The sequence below is a fragment of the Amphibalanus amphitrite genome, unplaced genomic scaffold (assembly GCF_019059575.1).
Source record: "Amphibalanus amphitrite isolate SeventyFive unplaced genomic scaffold, NRLGWU_Aamphi_draft 000298F_arrow, whole genome shotgun sequence".
In the NCBI taxonomy this organism is placed as follows: Eukaryota; Metazoa; Arthropoda; class Thecostraca; order Balanomorpha; family Balanidae; genus Amphibalanus; species Amphibalanus amphitrite.
The window spans coordinates 448,999-472,678 of record NW_024881793.1 but is presented as its reverse complement, the minus strand read 5'-3'; the positions used below and the strand labels follow the sequence as shown (position 1 = coordinate 472,678).

The 23,680-nt window shown below is 52.5% G+C and overlaps 1 protein-coding gene across 1 annotated transcript in view; it reads right to left on the bottom strand.

Annotated features, from left to right (window-relative positions):
* LOC122387781 (coatomer subunit gamma-2-like) overlaps positions 1-23,680 on the bottom strand; it is a 91,744-nt gene that overhangs the window by 58,278 nt on the left and 9,786 nt on the right. Inside the window, exons 5-9 of the mRNA XM_043378235.1 lie at positions 15,677-15,806; positions 14,472-14,714; positions 14,044-14,247; positions 12,013-12,172; positions 9,571-9,809 (exon numbers count right to left, since the gene is read on the bottom strand). Coding sequence (XP_043234170.1) covers positions 9,571-9,809; positions 12,013-12,172; positions 14,044-14,247; positions 14,472-14,714; positions 15,677-15,806 — 976 coding nt within the window. The remainder of the gene's footprint in view (positions 1-9,570; positions 9,810-12,012; positions 12,173-14,043; positions 14,248-14,471; positions 14,715-15,676; positions 15,807-23,680) is intronic.

Here is a 23,680-nt window from a genome sequence, read left to right as displayed (position 1 = left end):
AGGCGAATGCTAGTGAACTATTATGCATTTCAGACCCTGTGGAACAGTCCTTTTCGGCTATTTCTCGTTGTATATGCGTTTGATTATAACCAAATTTTGGCATTGGTAGTTTGAGATCCCTACCTAATTTTATCAATATGGTCTATTAACAAAAAATGAAAAATAAGGGCACTTGTCATTGAATGATAATGTTAAGGTCGTCAGAGGCCTGCTTAGAGGCTGATACAGACTGGGCGCCGTCTCCCCTCTGATTGGTCGTGACGCACTAGCACACTGCGGCTAGGCTCCGCCCACCTGCGGTCCAGCCTCGGGTCATGTCGGCGGCAGTCGCAGTCTGGCCGGCCGGCGTGCGGGCCGTGCGCGCGGCGCAGCGGAGTGGCACACTTGTTTGCGTGTCATGAACTTTAAAATCAGCTGTTCAACGACTAATAAGGACGAAGGAAGGAAGAAAAAGGAAGAGGAGACAAAGTAACAATGAGACGAACGGTAGACGGTGGCTCGTGGACAGCAAACAGTATGCATAAACTCTAGAGCAGAGACAGGAGACGAAGACGGCAGACGCGAATGACAGAGACAAAGATGGTAGACCAGAGATAAGTGACAGAGGTAGAGATTATAGACGAGAGACTGACAAGGGGGCATGAAGGATGGGAGATCATTAACTCTCGATATTGCATATCTACATTTTCAGATTGAGTCATCCTATCTTCTCCCTGTTTTATTGTTTTTCGGCCTTAAGATCTATCAACAATATCCTTAAAGCATTGTGGAAATATTATGGAGAAATTGAATATTTTTTGCCCAAAAAATAATTAAATTGTATTCAAAAAAAAAAAAAACTACGAGTACATACCTACATATGTGGATATCCTCAATTAAATAAGGCCTTTGAATGTCACCCTACGCACGCAGATTCTGTCTCGTTGCTCTTTAAATGCGCCATAGTCTGTAGGAAAACAGGGCAGCGGAGAAGCTCGCTATAAATTATTGAAAATGACTCTTTAATTTTGTAGGAATAACATTCTGGAGCTTAATCTGTAACTAGAAGGAGTGCTTACCGTTTTATATATATATATATATATATATATATATATATATATATATATATATATATATATATATATATATATATATATATATATATATATATATATATATATATATATATATATATATATATATATATATATATATACATCGATCTGCATTGCATTTTTCATCCTTATTCTCTCCGCGCGAGATACGATATTCACGCAAGGATGCCTGCGTTAGCGTGCGTCTTGTTCCAATCCGTCAGAGCTCCGCACTGCTCTGACCCCGAGCGGCGAATGACCGGTCTTGGTGTCGCGGCGCAGTGGGCGGAGCTTAGCTGCGGCGCAACAGCTGACGCTGCTACGCCGTGCTAGCCTCTACCCCGGCGCAGAGTTTTCCGATCAATTTTTACCATTACAAGTCAATGACATGTGCCTTTCATTTTGATATTTTGTTAAAAGACCATATTAGTAAAAATTAGGTAGGGCCTTGAAACTCATTGTGTCAAAGTTTGGTTGAAATCAAGCGTATAGGTAACGAGAAAGAGCCAAAAAGGACTGTTCCAGAGGGTTTGAAATGCATAGTACGTACGCATCCAATAAGTCATTCAAATCCAGTCTCTCCTCATCGCAACTGAAAGTCACTTCCAACGTTTTTCATCGTCAAAAACACGCATTGTTTCCAAAAAGTTATGTAACGTTACTGCTAACAAGCGCGTCTCCGCGCAAGTGGCACTCAACTGCGAACTAGGATGTTGGATAGCGCAGGGCAAGAAGTTTCATTAGCCAGACATGCCTCGCAGTGTCGTATGTTAATGCCAAGTTACGTAAGTAAAAAAAAAAAAAAAACACGCTGAAGATCAATAACTATAATTTGGTAGATAGATTTTGTCAGAGATTCTGGTAATTCACAGCGCGAACAGCTGAGCTTGAATATGTCATCGTCTAGCGACTTCTAGCCCAGGTGTAACCTAAGTGATGCCAACGGTGAATCGATGATCTCTGCTGCATCTACGTGCTTCACGCCACATAGTTACCTAAAATCCTGATGTGAAGCAACAGAGTTGTAACCATCTTATCTATTGTATAGACCGCAAACTACATGTACAGATGTTTGGAGTCGGGTTTGTTGACTATTAGTGCTGGCAGTACCCAAAAAGCCGCACCAGAAAACGCTCCAAGTTGGCCAGCCTGTAGCCGGCCAGTCCCGGATGCAGTCACCAAAAGGGATGGCTCTGGAGCCTGGTAAATAGCGGCAGTCCACTCCGAAGCAGGTCTACAGGGTGTCCGGAAAGTCCTGGCGCTTCTTTTGGACGCCGTGTAACGCGCGCTGTGATTATTGGACATTCAGCCAATCATCACAGACATGACCCCTCGTTGATTGCTCAGCCAGAGGTCGTGTAAATATGACCTTGAAATCGTTTTCAGTGATGGGTAGATGGGCGAAGATGCGCCTTGTCGCTGAATGCCTGCGCGCGGCGGCCGGGTGCGACTTGAACGAGGCTCGAGCTGCAGCGCGATGCGGCGTTTTTCGATGAATGGTTTAGCAGGTAAAGGTTTATTTCGACTCGGGAATTCCTTAGAAAATATCCTCAGACCGTTTCGAACGCGATATGGGAACGGAGCAGCATTTCAGCGCGGCAATCGAAGAAAGTGCGGGGGTCTGATGGACAAAAATGTCCCATCATCTTCGTCAATGTCGAATAAATGAATAACAGGCTGGCCCACGAGGGGTTCCTGGACAGCCACATCAACCCGAGGGTCAAGACGACATGCCCTAAGGGTCACTTCGCATTTCAACAGCACAGAGCACCCTCCAACAACGCCGCTGCCATTCAAGCTAAACTGACAGAGGAGCTTGCCGGGCCAGATCACCGTGGCGAAATGAGATCAGGCCGCCTTATTCTCCTAACCTGACCCGCTCGACTAAGGCGTGCTACGCGTTTTGTAGAACAGGATCTAGGCCATTTCTCACCCCAACCTGGAGTCGCTGAAGACTCGCATCATGACAGCATGGGAGGACCTGGAAATGCCCCGCATCGTCAAAACCCGCAGACGCTTCCTCCCCTACGTCGAGGCCGTCGTCGGCGCCGACGATGGTTACATTGAATGAGCACGTAGCGGAAGCATGTGGCTTGGTGTCCCTGGTCATTGTTTTGATCCATTGATTAGTATCTATGAACCAATGGCATTTGTTTTAGAAAATGTTGAAAAGCGCCAGAACTATCCGGACACCCTGTACCACCTAATCGAGTTTGACTATAGTCTATCAGGGGTGGATTTATTTGTTTTTTATTGGGGTTGCACAACCCTGAAAGGGCGCCCAAAGCGGTTCCGAGGGGCGCAATAGTCCGGAAGTGGGCGCCACCAGGTACGGTCGTAAACTTGGCGTTGGGGGGGGGGGCGAATTGGCAAAGGGGTCCCTGTAGACCCTCGCTGGGGGCGGTGTGTTAGTTTAACCCGCGTACCGCGGAGGGGGGGGGCGAATATCTGCCCACCTCCCCCTGAAGTTTTTCGTAAGTAGCGGAAAACTTCTGAAACCAGTATGAGACCCTTATATAAGCCCGGCGTAAGATCATTTAAGGCCAGTATTGAGATTGACCCTCACAAACCGGGTGAGACCTCGCACAGCAGTATGGGTCATTGAACTCCAACGTGGGTCTTACGAGACCTGCCTGAGCCATCAGAGGCCAGTGCGGGCCCGAGGTCATCAAAGGCCAGTGCGGGGTCGTCAAAGGCCAGTTCGGAACCTCTGAGGTGGTGTGAGCCCTTGAGGCCAGCGTTGGTCCTTGAGAGGTCAATGTGGGACCCCTTGACTGGTATGGGCCCTAAGAGACATGTGTGGTGCCAATGCGACCCAAAACAGACACAACTAACGACATGGGGCTCTCAGAGACTAGCAGCGGCCCTTAAAAACCTGCACGGGCCAAACAGATCGACAGGGGCCCTCCGAGATCGGCAGAGAATAAGAAGATAGCGTGAGGCGCCTATGATGGGCAGGCCCGGGCTCTCAAAGACCTAAATGGAACTATCAGAGACCAGGGACCCTTGGCAGCAGACATGGGCCCTCAGAAACCGATGTGACACCGATATGGTAATAGACCTTAATGCCGGCCCGCTGCGACGAGATAACGGCCCTCAAATTCCGAAATTCCGACATGGGGACTAACAGAGACTGACAGGGAACCTTGGAGGACGGCAGGAAACGCCAAAAGTTCTTCCTTGGACCCCAGAGACTAAAGATGGGACTCTCAGAGTCTGGTGCGGGGCCCTCTGAGGCCTGTTTTGGGCCACCAGGGTCCGGTTCGGTCCATCAGATGCCGGTTATGGCCCTCAAAAGCCGGTTTGGGACCCTGAGTGGCCACTGGCCAGTACTGGCCCTCCAAAACCAGTTGGTCATCACAGGCCAGCCCAATATGATCCCTTACAGGCCAGTGTGGAGCTCTCGGAGGTCAATGTGGGCCCTCAGAGCCCAGTGCGAGGCACCCAAAGTTCAATCTTGAGCCCCCAGCGACCGGAGTGGGTTCATCAGAGGCTAGTGTGGGTCCCTCAGAGGAGCCCGATTCGGGGCCCTCAGAGGTCGGTGTAGGGACCTCAAAGACCAGTATTGGCCCTCAAAGGCCTGTATGGGGCCCCTAGGCTCAGAGGCCGATGTGGGCCCTCAGGGACCAGACTAGCCTGGCACCCCAGAGACCATAATAGGGCCATCAGTGGCGGTGTAGAGACCCCATAGACCGGCTGGGGCCCATTGAGGCCAGTTTGGGGCCCTCAGAGTCCAGTGTGGGGCCTGTTATAAGCGACAGTAGGGCTCCCGCTTGCATTGTGTCTCGAACAAGACTGGTCCACATTCCAACCGCGCCCGCTGACCCCAGCCGTCGGCCCATGCGCCGGCGGGCAAGTCATCGCAGAGGCGGCTCCAGGGAGACAATCGAGGAGCACACTACCACAGGGCCCCTAAAGACCGTCATGGGTCCTCAGAGGCCGGCATAGAGCCTTCAGAAGCCAGTACGGGGCCCTCAGAGGCACCCAAGGGACAAGGGCCAGCCTAGGGTGTCAGTGACAGAAATGGGGTTATCAGCAGCCGGTGTGAGACATTTAGAGGCCGGTTTGGGACCCTCAGAGGCCAGTTTGGACCCTAAGAAGCCAGTTTAGGGCCCTCTGGGCTCTGAGACCAGTACAGGGCCTTCAAAGGTCAGTTTGGAACCATTAGAGGCCGACGTGGGTCTTCAGAGGCCAGTGTGATTTCTACAGGCCAACGTGGAGCCCTCAGAGGTCAGTATGGGGCCCTAAAAGACCGGACAGAGCGTCCTCAAAAGCCAGGATGGGCCCTCAGAGGCCAATGTTGGTCCTAAGAGACCGGCATCGGGCCTTCAGAAGCCAGTACGGGCCCTTAGAAGTGCCCAAGGGTTAGTCTTTGTCCGCCAGAGACAGAAATTGGGCCATCCGAAGCCACGGTGTTGGGCCCTAGGAGGTCAGTTTGGGCCGTCAGAGACCAGTTTGGACCCTAAAAAGACCAGCGTGGGTCCGTACCGGCAGTGTGAGGCCCTCAGAGACCAGTACAGAGCCTTCAAAGGGCAGTTTGGAACCATCAGAGGCCGACGTGGGCCCTCACGTGCCGGTGTGGTATCTTACAGGCCAGCGTGGAGCCCTCAGAGGTCAGTGTGGGCCCTAAAAGACCAGCATGGGTCGGTGTTGGACCCCAGAGGTCAGCATGGGGCCCTCAGAGGCCGATGTGGACCCTTAGAGACCGGCATCGGGCCTTCAGAAGTCAGTACGGGCCCTCGGGGACACCCAAAGGCCAGTCTTGGGCCCCCAGAAAAAGAAATGAGGCCATTAGAGGCGTGGACCCCCAGAGACCAGTTTGGGAGCCCTCGAAACCAGTACAGGGCCCTCAAAGGCCAGTTTGGGGCCCTCAGAGGTCGATGCGGGCTCTTAGTGACCGGCACCCAAAGGTCAGTACTGAAACCCAGAGACAGAAATGCCATCAAGAGATCAGTGTGGGGCCCTCAAAGGCCGGTTGGGGGACTCCTGATGCCGCTTTAGGGCCAGTGGAGGGCCCTGAGAGGTCGATGTGGGCGCTCATCGGTCGATGTGGGCCCTCATCGGTCAGGGTTGGCCCTTGAAGGCCACTGAAGCGCCCTCAGAAGTCAGGATACTCAAAGACCGGTATGGGGGCTGTTACATAATACCTGGCGTTGGTTTCTTGAGCCTCGTGACAATCGGGTAAGAGCCAGGGCCCCTACGCCCTTCGGGGCCCATCGGTTGTTTAAGGGAGCAAATTATATGATGGCCCCTGATTTGTCTTTGGGGGGTCATGGCCCTGATGCCCCCCTGCGACCTCCACTGGGCACCACCCCCACCGCCCACTGAGCGGTGAGCGGCGCACCAGGAATCGAAATCCACGATTTTTTAACTGGTCATTTTTGCATGTCCGACAGCTCTATACGGCCTTGTGACAGCTCAAGCTCTTGAGAGGAGGGTAGTACCTACATTAGAGGGGGCGGCGATGGCATTTGCACTTGAGGCGGCAGCGCCTACACTTAGAGGGGGCGGCACCTACATTTCATGGGCAGCACTCTAACTTGAGGGGCGGCACCCACGCATGGGGGTGGGGGGGGGGGGGCGGCAGCTATCTACATGTGAGGGAAAGGCACCTTCATTTCAAGGGGTGGCACCTACACTTAGGGGGTGGCACCTACATTTGAGGGGGCTGCACTGCAACTAGGCCTTAGGGGGCGGCAACCTAGGGGTGTCATCTACATTTTATGTGATGACCGATGACACCTATGCATAAGTGGCCGGGGCCAACATTTGAGGGGGCGGCGCGGCACCTTCATTCGAGGGGGCGGCACCTGCATTCGAGGAGGACCGGCACCTACATTCGAGGGGGCAGCACTAACATTTGAGGGGGCGGCACCTGCATTCAAGGAGGGCCGGCACCTACATTCGAGGGGGCGGAGCTAACATTTGAGGGGGCGGCACCTACATTCGAAGAGGGCCGGCATCTACATTCGAGGGGGCGGCACTAACATTTGAGGGGGCGGCACCTACATTCGAGGAGGGCCGGCATCTACATTCGAGGGGGCGGCACTAGCATTTGAGGGGGCGGCACCTACATTCGAGGGGCGGCATTTAGGTACATTTGAGGGGGCGGCACCAACATTCGAGGAGGGCCGGCATCTACATTCGAGGGGGCGGCACTAACATTTGAGGGGGCGGCACCTGCATTCGAGGAGGGCCGGCACCTACATTCGAGGGGGTGGCACTAACATATGAGGGGGCGGCGCCTACATTTGAGGAGGGCCGGCATCTACATTCGAGGGGGCGGCACTAACATTTGAGGGGGCGGCACTTACATTCGAGGGGGCGGCACCTACATTCGAGGGGGCGGCACCTACATTCGAGGGGCGGCGTTTAGGTACATTTGAGGGGGCGGCACCAACATTCGAGGAGGGCCGGCATCTACATCCGAGGGGGCGGCACTAACATTTGAGGGGGCGGCACCTGCATTCGAGGAGGGTCGGCACCTACATTCGAGGGGGCGGCACTAACATTTGAGAGGGCGGCACCTACATTCGAGGAGACAGCGCCTACATTCGAGGGGCGACATTTACATTTGAGGGGGCGGCACCTACATTTGAAGGGGCGACACCAACATTCGAGGGGGCGGCACTTACATTCGAGGAGGGCCGGCATCTACATTCGAGGGAGGGGGTGGCACTAACATTTGAGGAGGCGGCACTTACATTCGAGGGGGCGGCACCTACATTCGAGGGGCGGCATTTAGGTACATTTGAGGGGCGGCACCAACTTTCGAGGGGGTGGCACCTACATTCGAGGGGATGGCGCCTACATTTGAAGGGCGGCGCCTACATTCGAGGGGGCGGCACCTACATTCGAGGGGGCGGCACCTACCTTCGAGGGGGCGGCACCTAGTCCTACATTCGGGGGGCGGTACTTACATTCGAGGGAGCGGCACCTACATTTGAGGTCTGAGGAGGCGGCAACTACACTAGATAGTTGAGGGGTGACTATTGCCTACATGATGGGTAGGGCTCTTTTGAAAGATGGTGCCAAGTCAACGGGTGGCATAGAGTTTTGGGATGGCTCAGGGTTATGGGGGCGGCACCATTCGAGTCGCCCGCCGATTCATTTCAGTTGTAAAGTTGGGGTTGCACAAACCGATGTTGGGGTTGCACAATTCAAAGTTGGGGTTGCACGTGCAACCCCAACTTAATATAAAAATCCACCCCTGTAGTCTATGCTCTCTATGTTCGTGACTAGCTGAAAACCGTGCTGGTTTTACAAAAAAAAAAACATTGACGAAAAGGATCTCTGGGCAAGCGTCATTCAATCGCTGCAGCGGCTTCAGCATACGTGGTGCAGCTACCCACCCGCATTTCCGATAACGCACACGAGTCGTAAGCGTAGGCTTTTCCTCATTGGATCGAAGTTAACTGACGAATAATCTTGAGACGCTCCTATTAGCCGGTGCCAGAAATAGACTGGTTAACACACCCTTCCTGAAACGCCGGATCACAGCCAGACGAATCTACGTCAAAGCCCAAATGGATGGCTACTTCGGTAGCGAGCGCTCTGAATGGGTCAGAATTTATACAACTATAAATACTCGAGTCGAGCGGCGCACTCAGCCATGCATACAGTCAACATGTCCCGGGGGCCATTCGGTCCAAACAGCCATCGATAAGCGTCGGCGACGATCGGAATCTGGCCGTCGATGGCAGCCGACTCTGGCGCCGCGCTGAGTGGGACTCCATCCTGTATCCGCCCACACCACAAAGGGTTTCCCCGCGGCGCTAAGCGGGAGGATGAACAGAAGGTCGCCTGAGCACAGGTCGGCTCAGTGTCGGTCTCAGCTGTCGGTCTCCGGTTCCGAGAGGGCGCGCAGCGGCTGTCTGGTGCACGCGCCGGGCATGTAAGGCGGGGGAGCCCGGCTGGTGCAGCGAGCGAATGATACTGGCGCCTGCTGTCACAGTCACCTCAATGGACAATACCGAATACGGGCGACCCGTTGTTCGCTCTGTCCATCCACGTGTTTGTGCTCAATGGAAGAATATCAAATAATAATATCATTCTAGCGTAAGCGAAAGAAAAAGCACGACACAAATTCGAGAATATTGATATAATAGAAGTCCCTGCTTATAAGTTCCTTTACGGAAAAAAACAAATTCCATTCACGAGGGGAAAACCTTATAAACACTGAACGTATTTCATCTAAACCTAATAGCTTGACCACGATAAGAGGCTGCTCACATTGCAGTCCTATAAGGTAAACAATGATACAACACGACGCGTCCTAACCTATTCCATACTTTATATTCCAATCCCTTCATCTTTTTCGTTTGAGTCTCCTCCTTTCTCTTTTCTCCTTCCCTCTCTCTCTCTCTCTCTCTCTCTCTCTCTCTCTCTCTCTCTCTCTCTCTCTCTCTCTCTCTCTCTCTCTCTCTCTCTCTCTCTCTCTCTCTCTCTCTCCCTCCCTCCCTCCCTCCCTCCCTCCCTCCCTCCCCGCCCTACCGACCTGCAGCAGCACCAGGATGTTGGGCAGCATGTCGTCGCAGAGCGCCCCGAACCGTGCCAGCGAGGAGACGGCCGCTGCACGAACAGCAGCGCTCTCCAGGATGACGCGGTTGTAGATAAACCGGATGTACTTGGATGGCTGCTTGGTCTTGGGCCCCTCGCGGCCCAGCAGGTGCAGGATACGCACGGCCAGGCTGGTGTGCTCACAGTCCTCGATAAATTCACAGAGGTGAGACAGACCTGCGGAGAGACACCGGTGAGGGTGAGAGGGGATCCTATGCCTATTGGTGTGCAGTGGCAAAAGCAGTGAGACAATGTGATGTGCTTTAAGGTTGGGACGCTCACTGTTCATTCACCATGGGTATTGTGAGGTGTAAGCTAGAAACCACGTTCTGAATGAAAATATAACAGCTTTGAGAAGGGTACCGGCAGAATGATCAAAAGGGTACCGGCAGAATGATCTCGTAGTAACACCAGGAAACGATTCCAGCCTTAACAAACCGACGACATTTGATAGGTCAGTTCCCCATATTACCAATGTGAGGCAAAGTGGTCGCAAATAATCAGTTTTGCACATCTCTCAGCTAGAAATATAAACCACGATGGTATTTCAATGAACCCCTGTACAGTAATGAGAGCTCAAATTAAAATGGGGAACACCGGGGTATAATAACCACAATGTTGGATATCCTAGTTAGGTGCAGAGCGGTCACCATTGGGCTTAACACACAGAAACAGCCTGTTGCAGCATTGAGACACAATGACAATCGAAGACACACGCTTCCCAAATTAGATTACAGCACACAGATCCTGAAATAGCTGGTTTCTTCCGGCGGCTGCATCACCAGTCAGAAGCTCTGCATAATACCCTGAATGTAATTTCGAACGTTGCAAATGAGATCTGGTGCCTTAATTGCAGAAGGGCTGGAGATGCATGTAACAAGCAAAAAAAAAAAAAAGATTCATCCAAAGAGCAAGATGCAATGCTCGCGGTTCATTCCGCATTCGGCCGTCCCAATGACTGATGAATTTAACGCTACGAGACACATCTGTTCACAAAGAAGCACAGCTATTTCGATCGATCGCGTCTTGCCACCGAGTTGATCAAATTATTCCGTTCCTTTGTCAAACTCCTGCTGACAACAGCCAGCGGCGATTCTCTTCGTGTGCTTTCGGTACTTGGAGCTTGGTTCTACCAGGAGACCTTTCAAAGTGCCCCCCCCCCATCTCAAGTCAGAGCTTATGCGGCAAATTTATCGTGTATCAACACACGAGCAAGCGATCTAGCAATAACGACTATGTCGACAATTGTTAAATCAACAGCAAAACTTGTTGGAAACAATCATGTATTTCTCTTTAACCTAGCCGGTTGATGGTGTTATCTTCGAGACTCTAATTCAGGTCAAATTACCCACTACAGATAAATACAAGAAATATCTTACACAAGCCGTATCCAGGACTCATCGCCTTCGCCGCGTGAGGTCACGCATTGTCCAGTGATGACCATGTTGTGCTCTGTGCAGCAACAACCAGCTTACCAGCCAATTTCCCATCTAATATATGAAATTCCACGTCACAACAGAATACCAGGAACCACCATAATGAAAATCTATCGGTCACACCGATCCTGATCCGAGCTGCTGATACGGTGATTATGGGGCGTCTCCCGCCGCTCAGCAGACGAGCACAGCCCATGTGTCGTTATTTGCTAACTCTGCAGCGCTCATCACTCTTCATGTGCGAAGAGGCACGCTAAGCCGCCCATTTATCTGTGTTTCTTTGCCGTGCCGCCGCTACAGTTTCTCATTATTTGCTTCTTTTTCTTTGCTTATTTTCCCTCTTTTGTCTTTTTCTGTCGTCCAGTCTGACCACTCACCTACATTCTAGTCTTACTTGTACTTATTCCTCGCCACCCTGCATCATAGAAAAGCCGTTCATCTAATAACAATACCAGAATGCTGGTAATAATACCGGTACCTATTGCCTGATCTTCATCAGACAATGACTCAAGTTGTCGAGACTTTCTCAACCCCTACACTTTACACACTTATCTCACCAGCGTCCAGCACCTCTCTTTACTCTGGTTATCGCCTCCATACCCTCCCTCCCTACCTGAATTTCCCAGTTTTTCTTCAGTGGCTCTGTACCGAAAGCTTCAAAATTAATTCACCGGGCTCCCCAGGCAGCCCCCCCCCCCTCAGCCTCACTCACCCGCATAAGTGGAACTTTGTGCCGAGCTGGGGGGAGGGGGGGGGGCGAGCTATCCAAATTCGACGCCGGCTTGGCTTTGGAGCCGCAACAGACCGCGGAGGTCAAGGTCACCGCTAGGGCGGCGGCGGATTTGCTGCGCCTGGGCCCTCCCAGCTCCGCACAAAGTTCCACCCGTGCTCACCCGTCTCCTTGTCCTCCCTCACCCCCCCCCCGCCCTTCCCGCCTCACTCACCCGCCTCCTTGGCCTCTGGGTTCTCCTCGATGATGGTGATGATGGTGTCTGCGATGGAGGCCTTGTACTCCAGACCGCCCTCGTCGCGCAGCATCGACGACAGGAAGTTCATCAGCACGCCATGCTTGCGCGGGAACTTGAGGCACAGCGCCTTGATGGCCTGAGAAGGGAGGACGTGGTCAGAGAAGGGGACATTCATGGCTTTCATTGGAGAACACCATCGGGTTTCAAAGGACAGGAAAGGTTCAGAGGAGGCAAAGATTTTAGTCAGAGAGGAGATTGGACAACGAATGAGAATCTAAGCAGTAAGCGACGTGGGTATGGGACAGAAAAAGCATGAAAGATTCGAACGTCAGATCATCTGAGCAGGTAGCAATTTGAAATCAGGATGAAGACAATTCTGATCCGTACCCAAGCCCGCACCTGTGCATACACTGAGCTAATCAAAATGTCCTATTTCTGAACTCGTTCAGCGAAACTATGACATTGTAATTAACACCGCCTGATGAAGACACACGTGGGCTTTTCCCAGTACACAGCTGTGTAGATATTTCCCTCAGGGTCACCAGGAGACGATTATAGTTAGCTTGGCATTTCGACGCTCATTTATATTTGGTGCTGCGTGGGTCAAGAGTTCGGCAAATCGTATTGAGATCTGTTTACCGCAAGCCAGAAAGGTAATATGCTGTACTCCCTGGATGACGTAACAGCCGAAATGTTCAGCTATTCTGGTCTCTAAGGTGTCTGTTTGATAATTCTGCTAACTAACTGTTGTGAAGTTATATAAGACTTCATAACAGTCACGATGACGTACCGAACCACTTGAGATTACCAAACTTCGATCAGCTGGCAAACTTATTCCCGAGTGGCTTACAACTAGCACCCACCAATTAATTAGCAACGCGCAACTGCCTTGCCGCAATAACTTTCCGGTTTAAGTTAGCAAACCACTTTCCACATAATTCAATCACAGCACCTTAGCCTATACCCGAACTCCATCTACGCACAGTGCGTCTCCTCTTACTAACTCATCTTGGCATTCATCTCACAGTTTGACACCTGGCGAGCAAAAACCTCCACAGGGTGGTCCCCTTCCTCCTCCTATTCCCCTATAGCCCGGCCTCCCACACCGGTCGGGCCGTCCCATCTCCGTCGGAAGAGGCCACTAGTCGCGTCCAATTATCGTCACTGTCGGCGGTGGCGCGTCGTCGGCAGCGCGCAGCGGGCCAGTCCGACCTGAGTGGACACAAATTAGCCGCCGACGGACTCGACGCGCCGACGACGCGGCCCTGTCGACGACGACAGCTAATAGCGAGCGGCGTCACCGGGTGCGAGGGACGGTCGCTGCGCCAGGTGAGGGCTAATTAGCTGGCCGGCAGTCTCCAGTGTGACTGATTGAACACTTCAGGTACCTGATGACTGATCACTGAGAGACAAAGCGCGGGACTGTTCGTGGAACTGGGTGATTGAAGGGAGCACGGGCAATGTCCGATCTAGCCTTCCGATAGCTGGGCTGCGCCGTTTCAAAAGTGCAATTATTGGCACTTAACGCTCGGAGTGCGAAAAACAGTATGTTTTGTGACGACTTCATACGACTGGGACGCTCGCATGAAGCACCTTGTTCAAGTTTTTTTCCTTTTCTGAAGAATCTTACACCAATCCCAGTAATTGCGATCGTCGTGATATCCACTGAACCGACGCGGAAAATTCGAGCCGGGCTGTGATACTGGACAGTACCCTCGAGCCTTGCACGTGACGAGTCACGTGCTAGTGAGATGTCAGTGAACTGGAAGTACCGTGAACCGTTCTTGACACCTATATCCGCTACAAGTAGTTTTCAACGTTCCCTAAAAAGGATAAACTCTGAGCCGGAGACTAAGCTTTTCTTTCTCCACAAAGCATGCCTCTCAATTTTGCCTTTTTGGCGCTCTCTTCCACGAGCCATACGGCCTCTCACTCACGCACAAATCTACTGCAATGTCCTTCCACCTATCAGCCCCACCCATCCTCCTCCCCCGATCAGCAGCATACCTGTACGACGACAATCTTGAACTCGTCGCTGATCTCGTTGACGAAGCTGGAGATCTGCTTCATGAGCCGGTCGACCGAAGACTCGGCGCCCGTCTTGAGCAGCGTGGTGATGGCCAGGGTGGCGATGGAGCGGTTTACATCCGAGATGAGGCTCTCCAGGTCCAGGTTACAAGCGGTCACCACTGCCGGGTGCGTCATGGCCACCTGTGGACGGAGGTCAGATGTCACAGAATTCAGAGATCACAGGTCAGGTTATTGAGGTCAGGAGAGAGACCACTTGCACCGATTATAGATATCAACTGGCCAGTGACGTGAAATTGGTGATTCTCACGGTTCTCTGCTATATTTTGGGAAGTATTTCGGTAAGCTAGTCTCACATCAAACCATCAAAACAAAGCCTCCATCCCTTCCATCAATATGTCACCAACCTGGTTTAGCGTGCGCACGGCGGCGAAGCGCAGCGTCGGTTTGGGCGAGCTCAGGAAGAGCTGCAGCACGCTGACGGCGGGCGCCAGCTCGCGAGGCGAGGTGCGAGGCATGTTTACGATGGCGTGCGCCGCCTCATAAACCACCATCTCAGACTTGTGGCGCAGACACGAATCAACAAAGTCGAACAGGGGCGACTCGGTGCCAGCGTCCTCCTCCTCCATCAGCTTACACGCCGTGCGGATCTGCGGCGAGAGTGGGAGAACGGTTAGAGCGGGTGGAATGGTGGTTAGAGGGATCGATGTGCTGATCAGCGAAGTGCGAACTTCATACGCTACGATGAATGAAGAAAGTTGAAAAATACCCTGCGGCGCTGATTTAGATTGGAGTGCGTGCGTCACCAAGTTTGTTAGACGGATTTAAATTGGGCATTCATCGAACTGAGCGACATCGGTAACTGGGGTAGAATAAATGAGTTCGTAAAAAGTTCCAGAATATGCTAAACTTTGGCAATTTGAACTTCCAAGCTAGGCACCTCATAAACCTTTTAGCCGATTGAATATCCCTGAACATAAGAATGTCACCGGTTATGCTATTTTGAAATCAAATAAACAACTCCTTCAGTGTCACTCGTCGATATTGCCATCAAAGATTACACTAGTGTCAGTGCTACGGTTTCATGCAATATCGGCCACTGACAGCCCGTCGGAGGTCGTCGTGCCGCCCTCGCCGAGGAGCTGATGAAAATGGGCCCGCGGCGGCGGCGGCACTCTCCCGAGGCCGCGGAACTTCCGACGCCAGCGCCGCACCGCCGCTGATGACATTGTAATGCCGGCGGCTTTAGACGAGCCACCAGAGTGGCTATTTTTCTCCCCCGGGCATTGTGTCATAAGCCCGTCCCGCGAGAAGATGCAGCCACAGCGTCATAGCGGAGGGTGTTGGGTGTGGGATGTTTTTTTTTTGTCCCACCGCTTTCCAGCTTGACCAATTATTTTCCGCATGCATACTCCCGTAAATTTCAGTTTTTGGAACACTCATGCGACCATAATAACTGCGGCTGTGGACCACATTCATCTTTTTACATCACTTTAGCGGGATAAATATGACGTCACGATGACGTCACCACTTACCAGCATGCAGACGGCGTACGGGGAGCGCGGGGTCACTGTGACGTCACCATGATGTCATAAATGACGTCACAACTCACCAGCATGCAGACGGCGTACGGGGAGCGCGGCGCCGAGCGGGTCAGCTTGGCTACCAGCTTGGTGACGGCCAGCCTGTCCGACTTTTTGATGTTGTACAGCAGGCCCAGGGCGTGGTACTGCACCATCACGCTGTGGAAGGGGGAGAGGAGCGATGGTCAATACGGAGATCAAGATGGCGGCAAAGATGAGGTAAATTGCCTGAAGCTACAGACATCAACACAGAAATTGTTGCAACTTTTTCGTGTGCGATTACTTTCCTTCCAACCAAATTAAATCGATGATAATGGCGTCTACTGCCTGTCCAAATATGATCGGGATGTAAGGTCAAGTTCGCAAGGGTTCGCATTCAGCGTTACGTAACACTTCCGAGAAAATAATAAAATGATATAAAACCTGCCTCCAGACCCCTTCCACTCCCAAGCAGGACGGTTCGTGACCTGGCGCCGCTACCTACTAACATCGCCGGTCGACGCACATTGAGACAATGCGCACGAACCGGGGTTCTGAATAATCCAACGTCTCCGGCTGTCAGCCATGCAGACAAGCCCGGAGAGGAGGGCAGTCAGCGCGGCCGGGTCTGCTCGAGCCGTCCCCGCCGCCGACGCGACCAGAATCAAACCGGACCTCTTCATTGGCCTGGGGTCGCCCCAGCGGCCAGCCTCATCACTGATTTACCGCGGCGGCAAAAATATGACCGGAGTCGCACGCGTGCTGTGAATGGCCGAACCGTGTCGCCACCAATCCCCGATTTAATAACAGCGGGATCGGCCGTCTCAGCAAAAACAGGCCACCTTGCTCCGTGCCGGGGTGGCCGGTGCCGCGGCAATCTGCGCGGGTGGCACCCGCAGCGGTCTCCTGGGGCACGTTCGTGTTCTGTTTTCGTTTGGTCGGCGCCGTGCCGTCCTAAGCTACTGTCTACGCCGAGTCTCCGGTCGCAGTCAGTTGTCGTTGACGATCATTTGATATTCGCTCGGTTGTGTGTCTTTCGTGGGCGCAGATCGCTGGAGAGGACGCAGAGGATCACCGGCAAGGGTTCAATCCCGAGCGACATCAAAGCGCGCTGCCACCGGCACGCTTTGTTTGCCAACCCTGCCCCGCGGCAGGTTTTAAAGCGGCGACTGGTTATTCGAAAACATCGGAGCTAAAAGAAGAGAGGAACATGATTTTTCGCAAGAGAAAGGTGCGCTCTAGAGTGAAAGCCTGGTTTTCTTTGCTGAGACATTTTAGTTCGCCGCCTTAAGTGAAACTCGAGATGTACCGAATGCTTTGAATGAATGGCTATATCAACACAAAGGGAAAAAGACGACGACGAAATTCTACACGATGAAACACATAAAAGACATTAGATAAGACCATGCCAATACAGAAGACTGAAACGTTCAATGGAAAACTTGAAAGAAAATGTAGGTAATTTACCAAAAGCCTGATACCGTTATCAGGCTTAAAGCCGAGCCCAAAAGTACAAATGTCAATAACACAAAACAAATAATCACATTACAAAAATTCGAGGTGGTATTAAAACCTGGCAATCTATCCTGGCAATCTATCACAGAGTGTGAACCATAAATAAGGCTAACCAAGTAAAGAAGGCTTTATGGAAACAAATAGCACGGCCTGCCGACAGCTTTAATCTCCAAATTGAGACTGGTTCCATTATCTCTGGCACACGGCTGGCGCTTTTGGCCGGCCGGAAACGCCAGAAAACCCTCCTCACCCTCCCTGGCTTCCCTTTTCGGTTGTCCGACCTCAGCAAGACACGGCACTGTACTACGTTCGCGCGAGCAGTGAGCTGATTCCAAGAGAAGGGGATCATCGTTTACACCTGGAAGGTGCTATTGCTCATCGCTGCAATCGTCTTGGCTTTTGGAGTCAAAATGCCCGTAAGCCGTAGACACATGAGCATTTGAGTAAGTCGATACGCATTGCAAATATATTTTGGATTGAGCATCAGTTCGGACGCAAAACGTTCGCAATGCAAAATTTCTTTGGTCATGGATCCTTTCATCAACAATGTCCCAGCATCATTGATAGGATATTTAACGCCTATGTTAACCGTCTTCTCTCTTCCTCAACATCCGGGTACGGTCGAACTAACCTTGAACACGTCCCGCCGTCAATTATGATGGATTCGCCGTTCGCCACACCGACAGGCAGAGTTATTGGGGGCCGCCACAACACGCACGCCAAACCAGAAAAATACAGACGACACAAAAAACAACAGACTCAGAGAGAACGAAGAGCAGCCGGCACTATCAAAAGACTCCAGGCAGCTAATCGACGACGCTCCATTTGAAACACAAGCCAGCAAATCCAAGTGTTCGAGACAGAAAGCGCGATAATTCCATCTCTCTTTAGTGACATAAGCGCAAGATTCGCTCGGCAACAATTGTCAAAGCCACACCGGAAGCAGGTACGAAGAGGTCGGATATTCGTAGGATTAAATGGCATGCTAGGTAATGTACAGTAAATGTCAACGAATGCCATTCATGTATTTAGCCGCGTATATAGCAAATGCACTAGAGCATTAGGTCCAGTAAGAACGAGGCTCGTGTATCCCACTTCTCAGTCTCCTGAGGCAGCCACTCACAAATGAATACAAGGCAAGCAGATGCCTCAGTCTTCGAAAAGCTTCTTTGAACATCCCAAAGAAGATGAATGAGCTGAATGATTTGTAAGATGGGTCAATTATTGCTGATTGGGCAACCCCCAATGAAGAAGTGTACGTACCTGCCGACAGTAAAGATTAAGTTCCAATACCCTGACTACCCAAATACCCAATATCGGGTTTCCGTGTCCGAAAGGAAACGAGATCCGCATTGCACCAGACGCCAGTGGTTGCCGTGGCGCTGAAGCAGGGCGTATCCGAGGCCTTTCCGTCTTGCCGCATCTGTCTGCAGCATCGTAGGCAAAGATGGGTCGAAGTGCGCCAGCACAGGTGGCGCTGCCAGAGCCGCTTTCATCGCGTCGAATGCGGCCTGATGGTCTGGAGTCCAGATGAAACTGTTGCTTGGCTTCAGTAGACCACGCAGAGGCTCGGCTGTCGAGGAGATCTCTTTGGAGAAGTCGCCGAGCTGCTGGACGAGGCCCATGAAGGATCGCAGCTCCGTGATGTTGGTAGGCGGCGGGAATTCGGTGATGGCAGAGACCTTGCCTGGCTGGACTTGCTTCCCAGCAAGTGACAGCGTGAAGCCGCAGAAAGACACCTCTTCCACGGCGCAGAAGAACTTCTTCTCATTGAGGGTGATGCTGTGCTCCCGACAGCGGTCGAGAAGAGCTCGGAGATGACGCTCGTGCTCTTCCAGGGTCTTGCTATACACCAGGATGTCGTCGACGACTTTGACGAAGTTGTTGAGTCCCTGAAGAGCGATGTCACTCCGTCGGCAATACTCATCACCAGTCGAGATCAGGCCCATCGGAGCTCTGAGAAACTTGTAGCGGCCCCAGGGAGTTATGAAGGTCGTCAGATGTTGGCTCTCAGGATGCAGAGGCAGCTGCCAGTATCCAGACTTCGCGTCCAGTGTTGAGAAGAACCTCGCATCCGTGGGTACCTGTGAGATGGCTTCACGAGGCGTGATGAGGGGATGTAGTGGCCGCTTGACAAACTTGTTCAGCTTGGTGAGGTCTATGCAGATGCGTACACCAGTGTCCTTGGCAACCAGCACGAGAGGATGACACCAATCTGTAGGTTCTGCGCCGAGTGGTGCGATGATGCCTTGCAGAACCATCTGGTCCAGCTGCGTTTTGACCTCGTCCCTCCAGGCGAAGGGAACCTGCCGAGCCGTGCGGACCGCAAACGGCGTGACTTCCTCAGTGACGTGGATGACCATTGATTCACCGGACATCGGTTGGAGTGAGTTCTTGCCGTCCGCCGTGAAGACATCACGGTATTCCTTGACAAGCTCTTGTCGCAGCTTGCCATGCTGCCGAACAGCAGACTTCGGATCCGTTGGCGACGTCCTCCCTTCTCCATCTGAACCGGTCGTGACGATGCTGTCAATAGCAGGTCGCTGACTTCCAGGCTGGGGGTAGTGGTCTGGTAGGATGGCCAGAGACTTGGCGGTGTACCAGGCCAACAGCATGCCGCGAGATTCCGTGAAGACGTACACAGTGTCTCGGATCAGCCTGTCTTGAAGGCTGATGAAGACCTCGAAGGTGCCAGTGCAGCGCATGGGTTGCAGGTTGGCAGCGGAGATCTGGATACTCGGCGGTGGCGACAGATCTTCCTGCCGCACACCGAGCTGGCGCGCCAGCCCAGCACTCATCACAGAGATCTCTGCGCCTGAGTCAGGCGTGGCATCGACAGTACCAAGGAGGGTGCCGTCAGCACGCCGAAGCTGAACAGCAATCTTCGGTGCCTGCTGAGTCTTGTGTAGACTGCCGACCACGACTTGTGGAATGGAGACTTGGTTCGAGTGCCGGTTTCTGCTCCGAGATCGCTGTGCCTCTGGTGGCTGGTGAGCCTGCTGCCGTTTGCGGCATACCGCCGCCAGATGGCCCTTGGTGCCGCAGGAGTAGCAGGTGAGATTTGCAGCAGGACATGACCTCCTGGGATGGCCAGTGCCGCCGCAGCCCTCACATGGCCGTTCTCGTGATGGGCTCCGCTGATTCTGGCGTGATGACACCCGGAAGACGCTCTGATGGCCTTGAGTGATGTCCTGCAGAAGCTGGTTGTTGGCTTGAGAGGCCTCCTCCGATCGACAGATGTCGATTGCGCACAGCAGCGACGGGAATGGCCGGAGTGACAGCAGCTTTCGACGTGTATCCGCGTCGCGTACCCCGGACATGATGCGCGTGGTGATGCGGTCGTCCATGCAGGAGGAGCACAGCTCGGCGTCGGCTGCTAGCTCCTTGATCGCGATCAGGAACGAGTCGAATGACTCTCCCTCTTCTTGGTGTCGTTCTTCAAACTTTACCCGGTCGATGGCGACGTTGTGCTGAAGCCGCAGATACTGCTCGATCTTGTCCAGCGATGAGCTCACATTGTCCGAGTGCGGGCAGATCCCGACGGCGTGCAGACTGGCGGCACGCATGTCTTCAGTGAAGCACGCTCGCAGGTAGGCGAGCTGGTCCTCTTGACTAAGAGTAAAGATGCTCCCCAAGCGGTAGTAGTCATTCCAGGATGACCTCCAGAAGCGAAACTCACGGAGAGTGGCAGACGACGACAGCTTCACTGGAGGAGATACCGGTGGCCGCCTGGCCCCGCTGTCTGTATGAAGCGGCGCAGAAGCTGAAGCAGGAGCTAGAGATGCTACAGCACCGGTTGCAGTAGACGGTCGTGTCGTTGCCAGCTCTCCAGCCGCCTGTGGTGAAGTAACAGGATTCGCCGATTCCACAGCGCCGTCCGTTGTCGGTTCAGCGAGAGCCGCAGGATCTACCGCTGCAGCTATTGGCTTCTTGTCAGGTGCCGTTGTTGCCGTCAGACGGTGTTCTTGTAGTTCCTTGCGGAGAAGCTCGATGTCTTGCTGATGTTGTTCGTGCTGTTGTTGAAGCTGCTGTTGTAGCTGCTGCTGGAGCTGAGCCAGCCACGGTGGTGCCGAACTGCTGTCTTGGTCGTCGGAGCCGTCCATCTTGCACTTGGAGCGTAAGCTGTACGGCATGCGTCGCCGGCCAGCTGGATAGGCACCGGTGGCGACACCTCAGCTTACTTGCAGCAGGTCCGTAGATGTCGGCTGCGCCATGTAGAGTTCACAAGCCGGCTGAGCTGTGGAGGTGTATTGCACTATCACCGACCAAAACCAGACTCCCCTTTCTCTTCGATCCAGCACACACATCGCCTCGCTACATCTCGGCCGACCGATCACACACTGACACATAACTCGGGTGGTGTGGCCTGATCACGCCACCCAGCCACCGACCAATGACAGGCGCCCACATCGTACCAAGGTGGGGTGACCCAGCACCCGGTCACATCGAGCCGGTACGAACCGGTACGGGGCGGCCCGGCAGGCGAGGCCCAAACCAGAACACACGGCACCATGCCAGTATAAAAAAAAAAATAATAAAAGCAACAATGTAGTATCAAAAATGCATGATGTCATTAAGTATTTGGCTGTGAAACTACGCTGTAAAAACATACCAACCACGGACAAAACAATTAATTAATTCAAAACATTACCGCTTGTTCCGATGAGGTACTTTCCGCAAACTAGTGACGATAATTTCGCTGCGCCTAATCAGCGAATCCGCCGCCATCCCTATCGATTTCACACTGTCCGCCCAATTCATGAGGGTGGTGCGGCCCGTTCAATTTGTGCTCTAATTTGGACCACTTTGGCCGGCGGCTTTTGAAGCGTCCCCTGGCGGTCGTGGCGGCGACGCCGGCGACTATCGGCGCTCTCCGATGGTCCCGACTGGCAGTGTCGATGCCGTAAAACCATGGACGTGGCTCATCTCCGCCACAGTCAAAGGCCCGTGCTGGGCGGCACGACCGGTGGAAGAGGAAGGCCATGATCGATTCCCCGCGGAACGGGAAGGGAGAGTGAGGAAGATGATGGTGCCAATATCGACACCTTTTTTTAAACCCCACATTTGTTCTCCCGTGAAGTTCAGACAAGTTGTCTAGAAACCTTCAAAAAAAGGTACAGTCAGTCGATTTTTCTCAAGTTTGTCTGTCTTGGCAGATCAAGCAATGCCAGAGCAAGCTTACGAACACACAAATTTGATCAGGATCGGACGATTGGACACTTCTAAAAAGAGATCTTTCGTGCTTCCCGGAAATTCACCGGAGAACAGATGTGGGGTTTAAAAAAAGGTGTCGATATGTAGGGTATGTGTCTTCCGTGATATTCGTTGGGCGCATCGATAGTACGTTTAGGCATGCGACATGAATTACAAAAAGGTAATTCTATCAATTTACGACTATAAAGAAACTGTCGATTGCAAACTGACTTTTCAAGAGCATAACAGGGATACCTTCGAAGAAACGTATTCATTCCAGGCCAATGAGATAACACAAAGCCAGAACCTATTTTTCATTCGACTTTTGTTTGTTGAACAAAGACGGACACTAAAATCATTCTATCATTCTCCTTGCCCAGCAACACCCCTTTTCTCAGCTCGTGCAACATTTTTGCGAACGCCCAAAAGAGCCTACAACACAACACGTTTCCATTTCCCTAAGCCAGCGGCACAGTTGCCAGTCTATGTTTCCAACAAACTGCAACAACTCTCCCGGACCTGCTATATCACCCTACTTTGTTCTCCGCTGAGCTTACACGAGCGGCGGCGGCCGGCGCGAGTCAAACTGAACAGAGCGTGTCACTCCGGGCCGCGTGGCGCGAGCCGACGCGTCGGCAGCCGCCGGGATGCCACCAGTACCGTCAGATGGAGAGATTAGTGTCCGGGGACCAACGCACCAACGCACCGGCCGCCTGGCAACGGGCCGACGCGGCAAATTGAACAGGCCGGCACAAAGGGCGGATCAGCAGCCGAGCGCGGTACGGCCGACGGCGGCACAGGTCGAGCCCAGCAGCGTCTAACACACGGCCGAACAGCGTAATCAGAGCGGAGACACGGGCACTACTGATCAGGCACGGCGGGAAGTGTTGCAACATTGCTATTAAAAACATTAAATAATTCGGTGTATAGCATTCGTTATCTAAACGGTTAACGTAGCAATAATTGAAAACATTATTTCATTAACCGATGTAGTTATTTATTATATCGGTGAGCCGAATACAGTTGTTCGTAAAGACGCTGACCACCGTCCACCACGCCGCATTTGATCGTACTCGCTAAAACAGAACACGGCGAGGAAAAGGTAAAAAAGTTCGATGAAGATCTTGAACAAGTCGACTAAATCGTTTTTAAATCATTTACACGTCACATTTAAAACCGCTTCAACTCAAATACAGGTTATTGAACGACTGGCCAATACCCTGCATTGAGGCGTTGCTTCGCTAGCCATTCGCTGAGGTTTAAAATCCGTACCATTTGATCTTCTTATGAAGTCATATTCGTAATCCTTCAAAGGTGACCTGAAAAGTGATTATGAGGCCGATCAA